Raw genomic sequence first — 21,874 nt, 5'->3', positions numbered from 1 at the left:
TATATCACAGGAGACAAACAAAACTGCTGAAGCAAAAGGATAATGCTGGCACAACAACAAGAGAATAAATGCACTGTGAATGCATTTAGGTTGAAAATTGAGGGTGGGGGGTGGGGTGGTGTCAACCATCAGAACAGGAAGCTTTCCAGCTGCAATGGCAGATTCTGATTTTAGGTTTTTATCAGTGGTTATAGGACACAGCGCTCACAGATTGCCAGGAGGTCCCCTATGCTCCTGTTTTTTGTTCCAGCTAGTAATTAGCATGGGACATTATTCAGATGGCTCCTTTCTTCCAACAGACTTCGTTGAGGATCACTCCAGTTGGAGAACCTAGGTTAAGCATGCAGTGCTCCTCTGCCCTCTCATTCTGTAAAACCTCTTCACCAGTAATGACTTCCAGGGTACAGGTCAGTGGAAGAGAGTTGTGTGGCTGCACATGGATAAAGCGAGAGCATGAGAGCAGGAATGCAGGTGTTGCAGTTAGCAACATAAAATACAGTTGAGGTGCCTCTGCCCAAAGGCACCTGATGCCCCGCGCTATTAGTGGGAAAGGCTGCTCTGTGCCCACCTTGTTGGATTCAGGGGAGAGATGCTCTAAGCCCTTCTCTGCTACAGTGTAAGAAAAGTAACCGTATCACCACTGGTTATCAGTAAAGCATCATTCTTCATCCTGAAATTGCTGCCCAGTGTGCTACAGCACAACACAATGCTCAAACCATGGACCTTTACATTATGGAATATGTATGATGGCAGAAGGGTGGGGGAGGGAACAGCCCAAACCAAAATGCATTTCAGGGGTTAATTTTTTGTACATCTATCAAATACAAGAGCTTCGTAAAAGACTAAATTACCTTCTTCAGACATTGCACAACCGGTGATACGAGGTCTGACACCGCCCCCCCCCCCCCCGCGCTGGACCGAACAGAGCACCGCGCACACGAGAAATACCGACACCCCCCCCGCCCCGCAGCTGCCCCCCCCTCCCCCCCCCCCCCCCCGCTCCGGACAAGCCCCCCCTCCCTCGGGCCGCCCCCGCCGCCCCGCCGCCCCTTACCGGCCGCCCGCACCGCTCCGCTGTTTACCGCCGGGCGGCGGGGCGGGATCTCGGCGCTGCCCGCCTCCACCGGGCCCGCCCGGGAGTCGGCGTCCTCCGCTTGAGAGTGCTTGACGTTTCCTCTAAGTTTCCTCTAGAAACATCCTTGATAGGATGCAAAGCTTGGGAATTCGATGGTTCCCCAAAACCAGAATACTGCATGGAAAGCGCTATCACCTCAGATCCATCCTCCTGCTTTAAGAGGTCCAGGAATAACATACACATCTGGTTATAAATGCCTTTCATCAATTAGCAGAGCGGCAAGGAATCAATCATCCCAATATTCTCTCTTTATTTAAAAAAAATTACAAAATCAGGAGTGACGTAGGACAGACATCACTGCCAGCTGATGTGTTTCAAATGCTGATCTTGTCAAACCACTGAAATATTTGTATCTGGCGCAAGCTCACCAACAGCTCTATTATCCCCTGCACGTCCTATATAGAGCACTTGCAAATCCCCTTCAGCCAGAAGGTGAGTGCTTTGCATGTAAACCTAAGAGAAGAGTGACACAGTCTCCGAGTTGCCTTGCCCTGTCAGCAAAAGGTCTGCTGCCTCTGCTGCTCTGCATTATATTCTGCTGCATTACACCCTAGGAACAGCTTTGCTAGGACTCTCAGTCCACAGACCAGTCTGGGTATTGTGGGGCTGTCTGCTTACTTGCATAAATTCTCCTTTTCCCTCTAGCCCCGGGGAGGCTGACTGTGAAAGACATAATCCTCATCAGAAAGCCATGATTGTCTCTGCAAAGTGAGTGGTAAATCAGAGGGCGGTGACAAGCACTATCTATCACACCAGTTTCCTCAGTCAGGGTGCAGGCTCTTATTTTACTTGGGTATCTCCTTGCAGGGGAGATCACTGGATTAGAATTTGCTCTTTCCCTAGCAAGCACCTCCTGGCCACTGAAGTCTGGATCCAGTCCCAGCCCTAGTTTTGCACTGACTGTACTGAAATTCTATACTACAGTTTGTAACATGCTGCCCGAAGCAGCAGGTGCAACAGGCTGGTTTTTTTCTGGGCTGAGTTCAACCCAGGGAGATGAAACCTTCTATTAGAGCTTAAACAACCTTACACAGTAACTGCTGAAACTGGGACCACAGGCAGCAAGGTGCTATATGCATACCGGATGAAGGGATTCAAAACAGAGAGCTCCAAATAAATACCAGATGGTTGCTGTGCGAAAAAATCCGATTCAAAACAAGGAAGGATCTAAATTTGTATAAAAGAGCCAAAAAAAAAAAACCCCAACCAACCAACCAGCCAACACTGCTTCATCCCCTGCACAAAAAAAGCTCCATTTAGACAGCTCAGCAGTGCTGGCAGGACAGAATTTCACGCTGCCACACTGGCCTTCCACCCAGTAACCCCACTGATTATGGAGCTGGTGTAACAAAACAGGGAGCAAATCCCAGTCCCTCAAGATCACCATGTCTTTGGCTGTGTCTGTGCATCTTAGGTCCCTCTGCTGGCAGGCAGACTGATAGGATTTTCAGTTCTCTGCAAGTCATGATTGACAGGTGAACTGTTCCCAAATAAGATACTAGCCAGCACAGAGAAGCAGCGTGGAGCCTCCTGAGCCCTCGCTGAGTTCCTTTGAAACTTGACCACAGCACTCGTCAGGGAGGGTGAGGGAGCCACCAGGTCATGCTTCATCCCTCACACTGAGCGACAGCACTGGTGCAGTGAAGGGCAGGACACCCTGCACTCGCTGTGACATAGCATCTCTGCCTCTGATAACTGCCTGTGTGATATCCATCAAGTCAGATGTGCCAGTGCCTCGCCTGTTATGGTGGGAGAGACACCTGGTGCTGGCAGCTCACGTGAGCCCTAACCATGACACAGGCTTCTCAGGGCCAGATTTTATGGCTTGATCCATAAGGGAGCCTGAGCTGCTTCTGCCCTTATAAGTCTAAATTAACTACAGGCTACAAAACCTGTGAGGGCTCTGAAGACAATGATCGTTTACAAGAACAGATTTGCAATGCAGATAAAACAGGGCAGGCTGATGCATGTCAAGTCCTTGTCCCCTGACCAAGTAAGGTTTTCTCTGAACTTGCAGCACTTCCCGACTGCAGATGCCGGAAGAGGGTGGTGTTTGGGCACTGGCCATCTCTTGAGAAACTGGATTAACTGTTAGTGTGAAAGGAAGTTATTTCCAACTCATGCCTTCCAAAGTGCCTGTGTACAGTCAAAAGGCTACAGAATTACACATATTACAAAGATTGGGGGTTTGGGGGTTGTGTGGCTGGACCTAAGGCACAACTGGGGTCAATACTGTCACCCCAGCAATATGGCCCAGAGTAGATTCATGACAGAAACAAAGGCACATGAGTGAGAAAGACATCACCAATTCAGCCTTTTCCTCAGCCTGGATGTCTCCTTGCTCTGAGGTATGTTGTTAAAAGGAGAAAAAAACCCCCAAAACCAGCATTATGAACAATTTCGGGGAGCAAAGATGCCTCCTGCAGCATGTTCTCTCTTGTTCCAGGGAGGTCTTCTGGGATACCATACAACAGCTCTAATTCACCCTGCCTGCCTTCCGCAGCAGCAGCACACATCTTTGGAAGAGATGTTGGAGTCAGAGGGTGCCTGTGGGTGAAAAGAAAGGCCCAGCTCCTCGATTTTGTATCCTGGAGGGCAGAGCTCTGGGCAGCCACTGGCTCATTGCTTTGTAGAGAGCACAGCCTCCTCTGCTGACAGACCTTCGCTTTGCTTTGCTTTGTTGTTTTTTTGGGGGTTTTGGTTTGGTTTTGGTTTGTTTTTTTTGGTATTGGTTTGTGTTGGGTTTTTTTTTACTACAGTCCTTTGTGTTTATATTTCTCACTATTTGGTGAAAATGTTCCTGTTGTGGCAAAAGGTGATTTTGGCCTCATGTTTCTCCCAGACATAATGAGTGCTCCAAAGCCATGCTGATGGGAGAAGGCATAGCCGGAGCGGCGGGTGCTGGTCCGACGCAGTCGTCTCTTTGGTGAGGGTGGAGGTGGTCGCTTCTTGGCTTCTTTGATCTTGAGCAAGACCTGAAATCAGAAAATAAGATGGAAAAAGTAGGAAGTGCATCATTATTCACAAGCACAGTAAAGGAGGAGTAAAGAAAGGGAAACAGAAGCAGAGGTCCAAAGCCAAAAATGATTGACAAAACAGGAGGGTGGCAGGAGGGGTTGCAAAGCAGGAATTGAACTGGCAGAACAGGATGACAGCTTGGTAAAAGGAAAAGGCAGTCTTTTTCTAAAAGTCATTAATGGAAGTGTCATCTGTAAGTCATGGGAGGGGATGATTTCAGTGCATTGTTTCTCACATCTCTGTGATGCCTCATTTGGGGTATTACTGCAACTTTTTTAGGCAGTTTGGTCAAATAACCCAAAATGTGGAAGTCATTACACATTTGTAGCCAAAAGTCCAGAAAACAAACAAGGAAACAAGTGGCTTACTTAATCTAGAAAGAAGACTACTAAACATGATCTCTGATACATGGAAACTTTTTCTGGTGAACAGTGATCAATAGATTCTCATACTCTTTGGCAGAAGAGAGAGAAATAATGCACTTTATTTGCAGGTAGTGGGCTCTCCGCTTTCACATGGCCACCGAGATCATCTGCAGACAAGCATCTTTTCAGAAAGGGGCTGTCAAAAGCAGAAGGTCAGCTGTGACTGCCAGCAGCTCAGCAGAATCCCCAGCCACTGGATCCCTGTGCTTCTTGCTTGGGACAATGGCAACTGTAGGTACTTGGCCTCTCTAGATCTCAGCTCTGCATTTAAGTCCCTGTCATACTGTCAGGTGGGGATCTCCATACAGCACTCCTCTCTGGTGGCAATTCACTTCCCAGAGGACGTAGAAAAGTAAAGTAATTCTGCACTAGAGAGAGATGCTCAGCCCAAGTGCTGAGGCTGGGATTCTGGGTGATGGATGTGTTGGGCTTGTACTCAACTGAAGGGTACGCTCAGCCCATTCTTACACATCTGAACAGCCTCTTAGCTGTGCCCTGAGGACCTCCCTACTGAGCAGTCTTCTCTAGCACCCACCTACCCACTCTGCAAGGGCTGAGAATTCCTTTTCACTGGTTTCCCACAGTCCTGGAGCACCTCGGGAGCCTCACAGACACCCCGAGGATGAGGAGCACGGAGGTGCCTGCCCCCGGGGCTGTGCTCAGAGGCAGGCGTTTGTGGCAGCTCAGCGCAGAAAGAGGAAAGCAGCACCAGGTGGCAGCAGCATTTAGCAAATGCTCTTGTCTGAAAGCGAGCCCGGGAGCTGCGTTTATGCCGATAATCTTGAGGGGTCCGTTAGCTACAGCGAGTTGCGTGCTCTCTACCCACTCCATCTCTCCCAGCCTCTCCTCGCCACAGTGGCCTCATCTTCATATTCCTGGGGATGGCCGGACAGCTGTTTTCAGAGGGGGCATATAACCATTGGCTACAAAATCAAGTAAAATCTTAAGTAAAAAACCTCCCGAGTATGCCTGGGTGGAGGGTGAAGGGCTGTGGTCTGCCAGGCTAAAAACCGTATGGCAGCAGGGCAGGGAGAACGTACCAATCCTTTGCTACTGAGCCACAGCACTTAAACCCCACACCTAAAAATAGAACAGCTTCCTTGCTGCAGTGCAATTCTATCCACATCTAAATAATCTCAACCTTGATCCCAGCTGCAGATGAAGTGTGCCAACCCCCAAGTTCAATCCTCCTTCTCAAGGGACTAGGGGACAGATGGATGGCAGCACTTCCACCTACAGGGACACACACCCTGAGCAACGCCAAGCCCATGCAATAGGGCTCCACAGCAAGCTGAGGTGGTAGTAAGCAGGATTTCTGGTTTGATAAAGTATCTCCTTACTTTATCACTGGGAGTTGGCTTTAACTGAGCCTTCAGGAATCGAAAGCCAACGACAGGCAGCACACAGAGGGCGATGCTGAGGAAGATTGCTAGCCACACGTTTGGTTGGCTGAGGGTGTTTCTAGCTGTACCTGAAAAACAAAAGCATGATTAAAACTGAAACAGCAGCACCTCTCACCATCATTCACCTGAATCTTTCACTCTGTGATTCCAAAGCACTTGTCAAACAGAAGAAAATATAAAGCAGACACCATCTCCTACAGTGAAATCAACTTGCTGTAGAAAGGACAGCAACACCAATACCACTGAGACGAACAAAGAAAAATGCAATGTCCAGGCACAATGGCAGCAACAACTCAGGGAGAGAAGGATATCAGAGTGAATGCTTCATCTCTTTACAGAGTCATGTCACTGCAAAGGATTGGCATAAATGTTCAGGAGACCTCTTCAGCAGCAGTCCAGCCCTCTCACCTTTTGCCAGGACTCTAGTGGAAAAGGAGGAATACTATTTTCTTATTTTCCAGCACCATTTCCTGAGGCACATGGAGTACTGACTCCAACTGCCCAGCAGATGACAGCCCTTTACGAGAGGAGCATGTGTTGCTCTGGTGTCTGGATAGACAGAGTAGCCTGATTCGTGTATTGGCAGAGCAACTGCCATGTGCTGGTGTGACACTGCCACCTTCTTTGAAACCGAAGTGTTCACTACTGGCTTCTCCAAAACTGAAGGAATGTAAGATAGAACAAACAATCTGCAAAACCCTCATTACAGGGCTTAATGATGTTTTTGTTGGCAGTAAAGTTGCTGAATGTTTTCAGTTAGCCAAATTCTGCTGTAATACAACTCCACTGAAATTAAAGTAAACAAGTTGTCTGAGTTCAAACTAGAAACACTTCCCTTAAATTTTTTTTTTCAGACCGAGACCTTATTAAGTGGCTCCTAGCTTTATGGCTAATTTGACCTGCTTAGTACCAACAGAGCAGCAGATAGAGATGTCCCTGACAAGTAAGTTACTACCTGTCTTTGGAAACTGAGCAGGCGCTGTCTTCTTTCACTCAGCATTTTTGATGCTAAAAGCTGCCTTACAGTGGATGTGACCATTTGCTAGGAAAACGTGTTGCAACAATTGACCTGCATCTCAGGAGTTTCTAAAATGGCCAAGCACCTTGCTATTGCAGTGAAGATGGGCTTCACAATTCATCCAGAAATACAGGCACTGATTAATACATCAGTCTGAGACTTGAAACAGAAAGCATTTGGATTTCAGAAGTAGAGTCTTAAAGCAATGCTATATCAATATTGGCTATGGATGCACAGAGCTATTGAAAACACGTGAATTAACTTTGCTAAGCTTTCATCTTCCCTCCAGTCAAAGTCTAAGGAGATGGACTCATTTTTATGTTATCCTTCACTGTTCACACGTGTTCAGAAATCCGCTATGTAGAGTAACTCCAAAGACTTGGTCATCCCTGGAATTCTTTTTGTTGGGAATTTGCAATTTAACCTAGCTGAAGGCTCACCATAATCACATGGCATTTTTCTCATGTCTGACTGGATTTTATACTTCTATGCTTTCCTATACCGATGTGTTAATTTATTTACAAAGGGACATGCATCCCTCTGCAAACAAAATGCTCCTAGACATCTGTAAGGACTGGATACTTGGAAACAGAATATGAAAGAGCAGCAGAAAGCATTCCAGCTAGCTCAGTCCATTTATTCAAAGGACCATTCTTTTGGCTACCTGTGAATGTGCATTATTAGGCAAGGAAGTGAACCTGGCACACTTTCACCTGGGTGGATGAGATTCAAAATAAGCATTCCCAGATGCCCTCAGAAATACCCTAGCATTTCTTGTAGAAAACATAGTCTGTTATTGCCTCTAGAGAGGCAATAACATGTACTAGAAATACATTTAAGTCCTGCAGTATGCCCATTTTGAGTGCAATCCAGATTTGTCCTGGGGCTTACCAATGAAGGGAAAGGAGGCTGTGAAGATCAGGTACATGCCATCACTATACATGGTGAAGGTGATAGCAAAGTAAACAGAAAGGCTGCCCCAGATGAAGAACTGGTTCACAACTGTCCAGTAAGAGGTGTCCAAGCCAATCTGAAAGAATGGAGCAATACAGCTGTTGTCAGTGCCTTAATTATTTAGCAGATCTGTGCTGAACACAGCTTGGTACCCCTGCCCCTGAGGCCATTATTCATTCAAGTCTCCAGAAGCAACAAGCCACAGATCAGGACGCTGGGAGACCATGCAAGGCCAGCATTGACCAGTGGCCAGTACTGGAGACAGAATGCTAAGTTAAAATGAGCCATGGTTATGTCCCCACCCCCAGGCTGTGTTCTAGCACTGAAAGTTAGGGGAAAGAGCCTACAAGACCTCAGACAGCAGAAAACATTATCTAGGGAGGTGTGATTGGTTTTCTTTTAAGAAATTTCTCTCACCTGGCTAGTACCATCTGAATTTTGTACCACCCAAGTCTTGGCTATTTCTTCCAGCAAGTGCAGGCCTGGCATCAAGCATGGGACCTGGCTAAAGGGACAGGCCCATAATGGACACCCTATATGCAACTTCCTGATAGCAGACAGATAGTCCTGTGCTTCAAACCCTTCCCATAAAACTGCAACGAGTCGTCCTCTATTCACAGCCTTAACTGTTTTGTCTGCTATGACTGCAATCTTCCCAAGACAAGAACAGCTTTCCTGTCACCCTGATCTTTCATAACATACGAATCTGTTGTTCTGTTGAACCGGGGAAAGTAATCTGGTATCAAGAGACTTTTTTTTTTTTTTTTTTCCCCAAGAATGCAAGATACAGCAGAAAATACAGTGCTATCAAGATCCCAAGTGGCCCTCCAGACGCTGTCTTCATAAAACAATGACTAATTCTGAAAAATATTACCTGGGATGCCTTACCTGTACAGACACCACGATCAGTAAGCAGGTCTGGGCCATCAGTGCAAAGGACTGGTAGTCAGCCACGGCCTTCCCATCGCTTCTTATGGTATTGTACATGGCCCCGTAGGGGATGAAGAAGAGAATGAGAGAACTGTAGATCCCTTGCAACATGCACGTGACAAACACCATTTTGTTAAAATAGAGGTTTTGCTGGCCAGGCACATATAGCTGAGGAAACAGCATGCTCCAACGATCATCCACATCCTGAAAGTAGAGAGGAGGTGGTCAGATTTTCTGGCAGCTGTCCAACTGACCACACAAGATGACTCAGTGTTGCCATGTCCCTGTGACATGCATCTCCATGAGAAAAGGCTTAGTGCACAATTCACTCAATTGTGCTGACTAGCATGCCACATCCCAGGGTCACCTGGAAATATTTTCCGTGTTGAATTTCATGGAATTCAATCGGGTTGAATTTTCTTGTGTGGAGAAAACTGACAGGTGCTGCAAGGAAAATGAAGGGATGCTTCATCTTAAGCAGACTGCATGGTCTGCTCTCCAGAGACTTGCCTGGAAGCTAAGGGATAGAAAATACCTCCCCTGGGGCCACACACAGGCAAGGGTACATGACTTGGACCCCTTAAGTGTCCAGAGCTGAACACTGTGAACCACTGCAGAGTAACAAGTTCCTAGTTACTTAACTTGTAAAAGGCATATATGAGCAGCTTTGTTGCTTCTATGTCTTGCCAAACAGTAATAACAGGGTAGAAATGTGTGTGTTAAATTACTGCAGAAAGATTTCCACTAAAAAAGGGTGAACCTGGAAAACCTGGCTTCAGAGATCTAGCTCATTCATTGTTTTGTGTCATCGTTAAAATGTCACTTGTCAGGCTTCAAGAACAAGTTACTACTGCTTCAAGTACGACGTTACTACTTCAGGAGAGTGTTGCAATGGCAGTTTTTACTGTAGTCAATATCCTAACCTGAAAGTCTGCTCACACACTGAAAACCACAGGCCAAATCAGGACAATACACCATCTCCTCCCTGGTGCATCCTTTTTTTTTGTGCTCTCAGGTCTTACTGGCAGGAAACTATTTCAGGAGCTAACACAACAGCTAGCCAAAAAGCCAGCTGCTTTTGCTTCATGAAACCAGCTCAAAGCACCTGGAGATAAATCACCTATAAAAAAAAATCCAAGTGTTGATAAAAGCAGTACCTGATCGAAGAGGCTCATTCCTAGCACCGGCAGGGAGGTATATACCAAATTGTAAAGTGTAATGAACCACTCATCATAGACAGTCTAAAAAAAAACACCAACAGACCGTGAAGTTAGCAAAAAGCTGCCTTTCCCATCTCTTCCAAAGTGTGCACAATCAAATGCTGGAACATCTTGGTTTGAGGTGCTGTGACCAAAAGTGTAAGGTGACTCAAGCTCAGCACCCCTAAACAGCTACGGGAATACATGAGGAAGGACCATGTTATGGACCTGTTTGCTCAACATCCACTGCTGGCTGCAGCCAGAGCAGGACCCCCCGGCACTGTGCAGCAGGCAGGGGTGGATGGCAGCTGCCTTGCCTGCAGATGTGCACCCTCAGCCCCGTGCTAACACTTGCATGCTACCTGCGCTACCTAGGGACTGGATTTTGTTGGAGTTTTGTTTGTCTTTAACACCAGTTTTCTTGCTGCAGATTTGCTCCTCTTGCAAACTACTGAAGCACGCAGGCATCCTGGGGTTAAACAGTTTGCTTCAAATGTGCTAACAGGGCAAGCACAGGTCTTACACAGGTACTTGCCGAACTAGTCAGGCCTCAGTGTAATCTGCATCTGTGTTTGATGGCTGTATTTGAAAATGCCACGAGGGAGCTATGTTCTTCATAATGCACCTAAATGTATTCAGGCATCTGTCCTCTACCAGCAGCACAATGAAGGCAGCAGTATCTGCTTTATGTTCATACAGCTGAGGAAGACAGACCTGTGTGCTGTTCTGTGAGGTGCGGGGAATAGCTTAGTTTATTTCCTTTTAAAAATGCTTCCAGATACTTTGCTTGAAAATGCTAGGCATGACCGTGAGAAAACAGAAGCTGGACCTACCTGGGCTGAGAAGCCAGAGAAGAAGCCATACCAGAAGTGCACTAGCGTGAAGGCAAAATTCTTATAGAAGAAGTATTTGAGGAACTTGCACATGCGGATGTAGGACCACCGGCCGTGGACCAAAAGCAGGCGCTGCAGGTAACGGAACTGTGCAAAGGAGAAGTCACTGGACAGGACTGCCTGCATCCCCTCCTGGCCGCTGATACCAACCCCAATGTGGGCAGCTGCAATGAGAACGTTATTGATCATGTCATTACACAGAGAGTTGTGGTTACCCCATTTTTTACATGAGTGCCCTGCACTGGGACACAGTTAGTTCCCTCCCAGCCTTCATAAAAAGTCATATGTAAAGTTATTTTTTAAAAAATAAAAATATTTTTGGGCACTAATTCTTTCATCAGCATTATGATTTTGGCTGTGGTGATACATTTCCAGTAACTAGGCTTTTATTATCTGAATAAAATTACAACCTCAGTGACAATTAATGTTTTCTTTCTGAATGTTTTCATAAAGTATAAATACTGCAGTTCATAATAACAGCTTCTGTTTTGAAAAAATCACTTTAATTTATATTGACATGTGACTTGTATTTACATTCATGCATGTCCTTCCAGCAGTCTTAAAACATCACTCCAGACAAGCAAAATCTTCCAACCCCTTACAGATTTCTCAGACACACCGCTACAAGGCAGACTGCAGCCTTTTTACATTTCCTAGGCTTTATTAGTTCAATCAAATAATTAGATAGAAGAGTCATGTCTTTTTTAATAGTAACTTGGGTTTATTAAACATGGACATAAGTTTAATGTGACAGCTAATTATACAGCTTTAATTAATGAGAACAATCTTGGTGGCTGGAGGTTGGTTAGATTCTGAGGTTTCTATGGAAGAGTGAGTTGATAAAATCCCAAAGTCCCAAGCCTCCCATGGGGGGAGCGGGTTAGTTTCTAATTATCATGTACACTTTAACTTTTCTTATCCTTTCTTTACTGACTGCCTGACCTACCTCCCTTGAAGCTCCCTACTTAGCCTTTTCCTTCTTAATTAAAAGGCTCCAGTTAATCAATTCCTCCAAATTAACACAAGGAAAATTAGCAATAGGCCCTTCTGAATAATCTTAATTTAATTATAGCTAGTTAGGGGACTTTTTTTCATAAATTCACTGAAGTAATGCAGCATCAAATGATGCTCAAGGACGAAGGGACCTAGAAGCCTGTGATTTATAACCCAAGGGAGATAATTAACAAATGGTGCTACCACATGGAAATGGTAAAAAAAAAATCATGTAACATTACACAGATTATTTACAGGCATGAAGATTTTCTTTTGGCATTGCAGACAGGCTGAAACAAACTTGTTTGTTCTTTGTATTGCCCTTGTGATGGTGGCCATGCAGAGACACAGGTGGACATGTCACAGCCTTGGTGGGCTTTCCACAGAAACACAGCACCACAGCATCGTCAGGGTTGGAGGGCACCTCTGGAGATCATCCAGACCAACCCCCTGCTAAAGCAGGGTCTCATAGAGCAGGTTGCACAGAGTCGCATCCAGGCAGGTTTTGAATGTCTCCAGAGCAGGAGATGCCACAACCACTCTGGGCAGCCTGTTCCAGGGCTCTGTCACCCTCAAGGTGAAGAAGTTCTTCCCCAGATTCAGATGGAGCTTCCTGTGCTGCAGTTTGTGCCCAGTGCCCCTTGTCCTGTCGCTGGGCACCACTGAGAAGAGCCTGGCCCCGTCCTCTGGACATTCACCCTTAAGATACTTGTAGACATTGGTAAGATCCCCTCTCAGCCTTCCCAGGCTAAAGAGGCCCAGCTCCCTCAGCCTTTCCTCACCAGGCAGATGCTCCAGTCCCCTGATGGTCTTTGCAGCCCCCACCGGACCCTCCCCAGCAGTTCCCAGTCCCCCCTGAACTGGGGAGCCCAGCACTGGGCACAGCACTGCAGGTGGGACTCACCAGGGCAGAGCAGAGGGGGAGGATCCCCCCTCGACCTGCTGGCCCCGCTCCTCCTCATGCCCCCCAGGGTCCCACTGGCCTGCTTGGCCACCGGGGCACACAGCTGGCCCACGGGCAACTGGCTGCCCACCGGGGCACGCAGCTGGCCCACGGGCAACTGGCTGCCCAGCAGCACTCCCAGGTCCTTCTCCGCAGAGCTGCCCCCCAGCAGGTCACCCCAGCCTGTGCTGGTGCCTGGGGCTGTCCCTCCCCAGGGGCAGGACCCTACACGTGCCGCTGTGGAACTTCATGAGGTTCCTCTGCCCGACTCTCCAGCCCGTCCAGGTCTCTCTGAACGGCAGCGCAGCCTCCTGGTGTGTCAGCCGCTCCTCCCAGTTCTGCATCATCAGCAAACTTGCTGAGGGTGCGCTCAGTCCCTTCGTCCAGGTCAATGGTGAATGAGTTGAATGGGACCGGGCCCAGCACCGACCCCTGGGAGCACCGCAAGCTACAGGCCTCCAGCTGGACTCTGCGCCGCTGATCACAACCCCTGAGCCCTGCTGTTCCGCCAGCTCTCGATCCACCTCACTGTCCACTCATCTAGTCCACACTGCCTGAGCTTACGTGTGAGGATCTTATGGGAGACAGTGTCAAAAGCCTTGCTGAGGTCAAGGCAGACAACATCCACCACCGCTCTCTCCTCATCTACCCAGCCAGTCATTCCATCAGAGAAGGCTATCGGGTTGGCCAGGCATGATTTCCCCGTGGTGAACCCATGCTGACTCTTCCTGATGATTTTGTCTATTCTGAGGTAGAAACAAAGAAATGGGCAATAAGTGCAACCTTAGCTTCTTGCGATCCTGGTGGTGGAAGCACAGCAAAAGGCCTCCTGTCTGTCCTAGAAGGCAGCAGACACAAGCAGGTTATAGTGACAGCACTCTGTAGAAACCTGCCAAATCCTGGGGCACAGCCACTTGCTGCCACAAAGAGGGTGGCACAGAAGGCACCTCAGGTATGTGTTCCTGCTGCTAAGCCACCCACCTCAGAAAGCAAATACATCAGTGAGTCAGTTTGCTAAAGCACGCTGGCTGCTGGCCATCACTCACTTTTGATCATGCTGACATCATTGGCGCCATCTCCGATTGCCAGGGTCACAGCCTTCTTGTACTTCTTCACCAGCTCCACCACCTGGGCCTTCTGCAGCGGGGTCACCCGGCAGCAGATCACCACTTTGCACATGCAGGCAGTTCTCACCAGCTCCAGCTCCAGATTCCCTTCTAGCGCATAAGCCTGAGAAGAAGGGGCAAAGGGGGCATTCGGGTCAGACTCAGAGCAACTCGTGGCCTGACAAAGAGGGTGCAGCGGGAAGGAAAGGGGAACTGAGCAAATTCTTCCATTCGGCAGAAGGAAGGTACAAGATACTTAGTCGCAGGGAGCATCCACACCGCACAGCATATGCCACCCAGTGTACACCTACAAGCTTGCACCTTGGGTGCACCACAGCTGGATATGCACAGCTGTTCTGGTTGACGTAACGTGACAGTGCGGCAGAAATGTCAAACAACAGGAGCACTAAACTAAGGAAGCTGCTGCTGGGCCTGAGGCAACCCTGTGTGTCTCCATGTGAGAGTCTCTGCTCATCCCTCTTGGTTTATTTTTCAAGGTCTGGGAGATATGTGTATAAATAGAAGATATTTCAATTTTGGAGTACTTAATTAAAAAAAAACATGGAAAAAGCTGAGCTCAGGTGGGCATGACAAAGCAAAACACAAAGCCAGGGAGAAGGCAACTTTGCTCTGAGTGCTGACCTTTTAAATCAGTCATCTGCGTTATTTCTGTTTGGGAAGTACAGAAATAATTGGATGTCTGGTCACCCCTCCAGATCTGCGTGAGGATGACAGAGTAGCGTTAGCTTTTCATGTTTATTTCAGATCATGCTTTTTGGCTCTGTTCTTTGGTATCTCTTCTCAGTAGATATCCGTGGAAGGAATTTAAAGGGCTCTCCCCTACTCAAAGCCACTGCAGCAGGCCCACTGCCCTTTCTGCGTAAGACAGACAATCCTTAGGCCAGATATACTTTATTCCAAAACAGAGAGCTGTGAGGCACCAGCAACTCCTCTTCCCTCCTGTCAGTGGCAAGCAGGCTTGCTCAACAAGAGACCTTTTCATGGTTTAGCTTTAGTACCATCTGCTCAGTGTGGCTGGAGATGGCTTTTGCCACAACATCCTCACTGCGCAGCACTAGCAAAATGTTATCACGTAGTACTAATGGTACTGCACACAAATCAGCTACTGTGGTGATGCCATTACAGGTGCTGATGTGCTTCTGTTCACTCACTTTGTTCAAGCAAGAGCACATGTGTGCGTAGCCCCAGTGCTGCTATCCCAGTCATTTGCACATAGGGATACAGCACTGAACAGATGCTGTGCTTGACTGGGACGGTATCAGCACTATTACCATTGTCCAAGCTGTAGGTTCATAGAAATAAATAAATACAGTTTTGTCCACATCTGTCCTTGTTGTCCACATCTAGGAGAGAACCCTGGTCTTGGTGAGACCAGCTGTGTCCACTCTGCTGCAGGCTATGTGAACTGACTGCTCCCACAGAGCCCAGATATGAATTTATTTGTCTGGGACATCTCCTTGCCAGTGTGTGGGTAAATGTGTGGGTTTCCAGGAATAACAAGAAAGCTTTGTCACTGCTCCCAGTGGTGCTTTACAGCACCGCACTCAGGGTGTGTGCTGCAGGCTGAAGGAACAGAGGAGGAACAGGCATGGGCTTGTGGCAGGCCAGGATGTCAGAGGAGTCGCCAATGCAGATACGCTGAACTCGACAGAGTTCTTGTCTCTTTTGCATTGAGGATGTGAAGGGAATTAAGGCCCTGGAGTTAAAGAGGGAGTGACTGTAAAAGAGGGAGAGAGGGTACTTGACAATGTAGACACTGCCTGAAGGTGTCCCGTCTAGTCCAGGGCCCGTCCATATACATGGCACACAAGCCAAGAATGGAGCAAAATGAGATTTTTTTAAATAGCCATTTGCCAGGCTGGTATAGAGCTGGGAGTTCAATTTGCTGGACTGCTGTCAAGAGAGGCAGCAACCACAGGGAACAGAAGCATCTGGTCCCTGAAAGGCAGCACCTCCCAGCTCTTTCCACATCTACCTATTTGCTTCCTCTGCAATCTGGGAAAGCAAAACACAATAGACAAATAAACCTGATCTAAGATAAAGCCTTCCTTCCAGACAGGTTGAAATGTATCTAAATTGTTTTTTTTTTCTCTAAACTGCTCTAAAAGATTTTCAAGGATGGAAAACCTATTCCAGTGCTTCACTGTTCTCACTAGGAAGATATTTCACCCCAAACTCTCTTATCTCAGTTTAATTCCATTACTAAGTTTACCTATTATTATTTGAAGAGCATCACCTAGACTGATCAGTATTCTTCAGGCTCTCTCACTTCCCCCTTACACTTTCCAGATCACGCATGACTACTCTTACAATTTTATTTTTACTCTCCCTAGTTGGTCTACATTTTCTCAAAGAAAATGGCCCAAATAAGCTGAATTATTTCAGGTAACACTTTACCGATGCCAAATGAAACAGGAGGCTTTCTTCGCAAGTCTTACAGATGATGCTTTTACATACATATCTCTGATTTTGTGTGTGTGTAGTTGATTATGTGAAAGTGGAGAACAAAGCTTTTGTTCTTACTGAATTGCATTCTCCATTTTTCCAAAGTATTTCTGCAATTTCTTAAAATTGGTTTCAGATCTGATCTTGAACTCCTGTAGTTTCTCCCAGCCTGGTGTATCTGCTCTCTTTTTAAGCAGTTAATGCAAACACTGAATATCAAATAGATGTGGGATAGCCCTTTGCAGATGCTATTAACTGTTGTTTTAAGTGAGCCTTTTAAAAGCCATACTTTCCAAGCAGTCTTTCATTTGTCGCTTAGCAGTTTTATCAGACTGTATTACTTTAGTTTGCTTGGAAGAACATCATGGGAGAGAGCACTAAACAATTTATTAGTTAGGTTATAAGATATATATCCTGTAAGTTAAATATATCTGTTATCAGCTGTATTTAGCAGAACATGTTCTTGGAATATTGAAAACCTTGTCTGATGTGATCTTAGCTTCTTGCCATAAACTGACTGCTTATTTTTCCAGTATCTTTCTGGAAATGAAAATTGATCCAGCTACTCTACGCCTCTTGTTCCTCTAACATCAGGGCCAACGCTTCCCTGTTCCAGTCTTCTGAAACCTTGCCCATCACCTTTGATGTCTCAGATAACCACTGAACCTAATCTTCAATTAGGAAAAAAAAAATAATCAACCCTCTAGAGCTAAATTTGTAAAGCAATTTCAGCTTCCAGTATGTCCCTGTCACATTAAGCTCTTCAGAGAACTCAGCCCTAACATGACTGAACCTTTCTTACCAGGCTGTGACCGGTGATAACCAGACCGTACACACCATTTGCTTGCTCATCAGGTATAATTTTTGGTTTTTTTGAAGATTTTTCAAACTGAACGTTGATTTCATCACTGTCCAGAAAGGAGTCTGGCTTCATCTTTCTCCTTGCATTCCTAAAAATAATCCAGAATAATAATGAAAATCTTGTAAAGATATGTATGTTTTATTAAATAAACTTTAAGAAAATTAAAGCAATTAATGCTTCCCTTTGAAATTTTAGTTTAATTTTCCTTGTATCCCTACAACAAGATGCATTTAGCCGCTGCTGCTCTTTGTGCAGATCGTTCACATTTCTGAAGCTCTAACAAGTGTGTGCTAAACCTGTGCTGATTTAAGGTCAACCAAATCATCTGAGGGTCATGAAGGACAGTATCCCAAAGGGCATCCCAATTTCTGTGCATATTGTCTGGCAACCACCAGGACTGAAAAACTTTCCCATTTTCCACCTATATCTTAGAACTTGTGTCTACCGAGTAGGCTAAGGAGGAAGGTAGATTTCCAGATAATGTTAGGAAAGGACCATATCCAGACAAAGGACTGCAATGTGGATGAATGGCAATAGCAGTGGAGCAACAGCATAGTTCAAGCCTGGAGCCAAAGGCTTTGTGGCTCCAGATCACTTGTCTTTGGCAGCGAACAAATGCCTGCCTGGCTCTGCTTTCTTACACTTTATATAGATTGACCTCTTGGATCAAGAGGCTTCAGAGTTTATCCTCAGAGATTTCTACATAATGTGTAACTACTGGATCTACAAGGGAACCGGCTAGCCCTTATCTAAGGTCCCTGAATGAACTGCAACAAGTCCACAGGAGAAAAACGTAGAATAATACAAAATACAAGTAGTGTCAGTACACAGCAACGGAGCTGTATATTTCAGCCATTTACCTCAGCTCATTAAGTACATCATCAGACGTGTTGCCTTCAACAATGAAAACATCTTCCATGTCATCATTCAGCAAATTGCAGGAGTAACCAATGTTCATTGCTGTCTCTGGGAAAGATTAACCAGGAAGATGACCCACGTTAGTGGTCCCAAACTCACCCACCATCCCTGTGGCCTTTTTATATACATGACAAAAATTCTCTCTCAAAAGCTCTGTATTTAACTTTCCCTCTCCCTACTCCCAGAAAAGCCCAAAACAATAGCTCGGAAGAAGAATATCAAGACATTTTGTTCAGAAAATTTGGGGGGAAAAGGTATTTTGTTATTTCATAAACAAAACCAGTACATTTGGAATATGAAAAAATGAAATGTTTCTTTTTTTTCAAAAATTTTCTGCTCATTTCTTGGATTAAAATATTTGCCAACACTTTTGCCCTCCCTGAAACACCATGGTTTCAGTGCAGTTACTATTTCTCCAAAAGAATTCACTGGAGTTTATTTATTGTTCTTTCCAGCTTCATGATTTCCCCAAAAGCCTGTGTTCTCCCCATTTCTATTCTGGATCATTAATGCCAGGGCTGAACTGAAACAGACCCAACATCCACTTTAGCACTGAAGGTCCTGGAAAGTGTGACAAGATTTTTTCCACCTCCTCCACCAGGACAGTCGACTGTACTAAAGTGACACCTTCTCACAGCATATGACAGGGACCATGGGATGCTTACTGTCACCTGTCCAAAGGCAAAGGATGTTCCCTTCGCACTGCTTTCAGCCTCAGGACAGGAATTAAGAACAGCTACTACCTAGAGTTACTTGGTCTAATTACGGACAACCAGAGTTTTGCCTAGTTGGCAATGACGCAAACCCTGTAAATTTGTCATCTGTGCATTTTTCAAAGAAGAAAGAATGAGAACGTGGGTCTTAGCAGAACCATACCACTGGTGGGGAAGCAAACATCCAAAGCCGTAGCCCCTTTACCTTGCTTGTCTCCAGTAAGAACCCATATCTTAATGTTGGCTTTGGCAAGAGTCTCAATTGTCTGAGGGACTCCGTCTTGTAACTTGTCCTCAATCGCTGTGGCACCTAGCAGCTTAACAGAAAATGGCAGGGAACGGGTAAGTCTTCTCATTGCTAGCAAAGGAGAAAGCATTAGACCTTCAGATAATTACTCAGTCAAACACAAATGACATCCAGGAATAAGGTTGTGCTGATTTTCATTCTTGTTTAGCAAATTTACTGTACCGAGTAGAGCCCTGATCTGGCAAAAATTCTAGTCTCTAATCCCCCAGGCTCAGGTGGATCATGAACACACATGAAATTATTTGCCAACACATTTGTAGACCTGCAGGTCTGCGTTCTTCCACATGACCCCGTCACAGCAGATTGAGCTTTAACTGAGGGACAAAGACAGCTGTGGATCCATGTCCCCAAACCTCCATATGCATCCTCTCATGCAGAGCTTGCTCCCAGCTGTATTGTACTGCAGCTATGGCTGTGAAACATCTTCTCTAGCCCATAACAGACCTGTGCCCAGGCCTGCTCCACACTACCACACAACTAAACCACAGACTGCTCATGACACAAACCTTCATTATTTTAAAGTTATTTCTTGTACTGCATTTTGGAGATACTTGGTGGCTTTAACCTATCATCAAAGGGACACGAAGGCTTCACTGCTAGCTCGGGTTTAGACAGTATCTGCTACTACCTACCTCCTGCTGTAGGGAGACTAGATTCAGAGGTTGGCTTTAAGCCCAGGATCCCTTTTGGCTCCCTGGGATGTTGATCATTCATCAGCTATGAATGCTACCAATGTAGACAACAGCTCTGATGGAACTTCTCTATAGGATCCTCAAAACTGCACAATCTACATTTTATAGCAGTAGCCCCTGGTCTAGTTAGTGAAAGCTTAAATGTTTGTAGCATACAAAGTCAACTCCTGGGAGCACCTGCTCATCTTTGGCAGCCTGAGCCTGAGCTGGAAGCCCAAACATGGACATTTATATCAAATGTGCCTGGGAAGAGAGAACAAAGTCTGGCATTTCCCACAGTCATTGTCTTTCTGGCAGCCCAGAAAGGCACAATAGTGTTGTTGACAGGGCCTAGCCTGTATGCCCATAAGCTGGTGTAAGAGCAGCTGGAGTGACAGTCATGATACTTTCTTGACTGTGGATCTTCCTTAGTTTTTGAGTCAGTCAATGATAAATGGCATTTTTACTACTATTGTCTGAATCTAACCATGTTCCACCCCGTTGTGTCCTTATATCCTTTGCTCCCTCTAAGCGCTTCTAGCAGAAGCCTGCCACACACAGGACTTCTGCTCTTGCCTTTCAACTAGACTATGACACTTGGCAGTCCTCTACACCTTCACAAGATCCATCTGCTTCTTTGCTGACTGTGGCACTCACACCCAGGCTTTCCCACACCTACCTTCTGTTCTTCCCACAGCACCTTTGGGAAGTAAAGTCACTCCTATACAAAGTACAGAGCAGGGTCTGGTGTTAACAGTGTTTTCTTCTGAGCCACTCTTCTTCCTGCCATGAGCCCACGACCTTTTCTCTACTCAGGCCATGAGCTTCATAACCCTTTTTTGCAAAGCAACTGGACCTTTAACCTCCTAAACCTCCATGTCTTTCCTGCTTTGAACATGACCCACAGAGCATTTGTGCGATGTATTCTCTGAACTGGAGGATCATCATTTTCCACCACTCCACTGAGACTCAGAAGGGCAGCAGGTTCTGCCCCATGGACTATGCAACTTCCAGAGGTCAGCATCTCCTTGGCTCACACTCGCTCCTTCCCAGGCCCTGCTGGCATCCCGAGCATACAGCTAGTGAAAGGAGCAAAGATGGCAGCTCCCAAGATTTCTGAGATTTCAGGAAAGCCCTGCTGCGAGTGCAAAAGCTGAATTGCTTCCCCTCAGATCCCACGCATCCTTTTCATTCATTATTCATTAGTCTAAAGCACAAGGCAGACTCCTCAGAGCATTCACAAAGCTGTAACAATGCTCAGGGAGAGAAGAATGATGTGAAGATTACAGTTTAGCCCTATTTCCAATTGACACAAACATGTTCATGGACATCATCTCCCCATCCCACCCAGGGCTGCAAGAACAAAGAGGACTCTCTCTGAAATGGAGGGGCGCTGGGGATTATTCACTGCCTGCCATTTCAAAGACAGGAAAACACGTAATCAGCCATTTGCACATACAAGGAGAGCTATGAAATATTTGTGTCCACGTCATCCCTGACACCCACGTGAGTTAAAATAAAACCATTCTCCTGCACTGGTGGCTGACACCCCGGTTATGGGCTCCTGACGGAGGTGCCAGTGAAAACCCAGGACTGCCATATTCTTCACTGCTCCTGTCACACAACCCACTTAGCTGTTTGCAGAACAATGTTTACTGAAGTCATCTTGAGCTGTTTATTGACAAACCACCATGCTCGCTGCCTCCCCCAGAGTCTGACCCAGATTCCCTGAAGCACTAACCATTAGGTCTTTTTCAATCTCTTCATATAGCTCTGACAATTTATCTTCCCGTCCTTCCAAGGCAGTGCTTGCTTCATGGTGACGCCTGATCCAGTCCTGGAAGTAGTCTTCGTCCAGGCTTTTATAGGCCACCACAAGTGTCCTCAGACCTTCACCAGCAAACTCCTGTGGGACAGTGG

The 21,874-nt window shown here is 46.3% G+C and overlaps 2 protein-coding genes across 10 annotated transcripts in view; both read right to left on the bottom strand.

Annotated features, from left to right (window-relative positions):
- RUSC2 (RUN and SH3 domain containing 2) overlaps positions 1 to 1,221 on the bottom strand; it is a 62,914-nt gene extending 61,693 nt beyond the window's left edge. For all 6 annotated transcript variants that reach the window (XM_055698759.1, XM_055698764.1, XM_055698766.1 and 3 more), the window contains exon 1: positions 1,055 to 1,221. The gene's annotated coding sequence lies outside the window, so the exon portion shown is untranslated. The remainder of the gene's footprint in view (positions 1 to 1,054) is intronic.
- A 140-nt stretch (positions 1,222 to 1,361) lies between these two features.
- LOC102050221 (phospholipid-transporting ATPase ID-like) overlaps positions 1,362 to 21,874 on the bottom strand; it is an 86,600-nt gene continuing 66,087 nt past the window's right edge. For all 4 annotated transcript variants that reach the window (XM_055698769.1, XM_055698768.1, XM_027801916.2 and 1 more), the window contains 11 exons: positions 21,696 to 21,860; positions 19,182 to 19,293; positions 18,206 to 18,311; positions 17,286 to 17,433; positions 13,958 to 14,141; positions 10,916 to 11,139; positions 10,041 to 10,124; positions 8,842 to 9,087; positions 7,891 to 8,029; positions 5,919 to 6,049; positions 1,362 to 4,110 (listed from right to left, as the gene is read on the bottom strand). In XM_055698769.1, coding sequence (XP_055554744.1) covers positions 3,889 to 4,110; positions 5,919 to 6,049; positions 7,891 to 8,029; positions 8,842 to 9,087; positions 10,041 to 10,124; positions 10,916 to 11,139; positions 13,958 to 14,141; positions 17,286 to 17,433; positions 18,206 to 18,311; positions 19,182 to 19,293; positions 21,696 to 21,860 — 1,761 coding nt within the window. In that variant the 3' untranslated portion in view covers positions 1,362 to 3,888. The remainder of the gene's footprint in view (positions 4,111 to 5,918; positions 6,050 to 7,890; positions 8,030 to 8,841; positions 9,088 to 10,040; positions 10,125 to 10,915; positions 11,140 to 13,957; positions 14,142 to 17,285; positions 17,434 to 18,205; positions 18,312 to 19,181; positions 19,294 to 21,695; positions 21,861 to 21,874) is intronic.

The sequence above is a fragment of the Falco cherrug genome, chromosome Z, assembly GCF_023634085.1.
Source record: "Falco cherrug isolate bFalChe1 chromosome Z, bFalChe1.pri, whole genome shotgun sequence".
Taxonomy (NCBI): domain Eukaryota; kingdom Metazoa; phylum Chordata; class Aves; order Falconiformes; family Falconidae; genus Falco; species Falco cherrug.
This window is presented reverse-complemented; position numbering and strand designations above follow the sequence as displayed.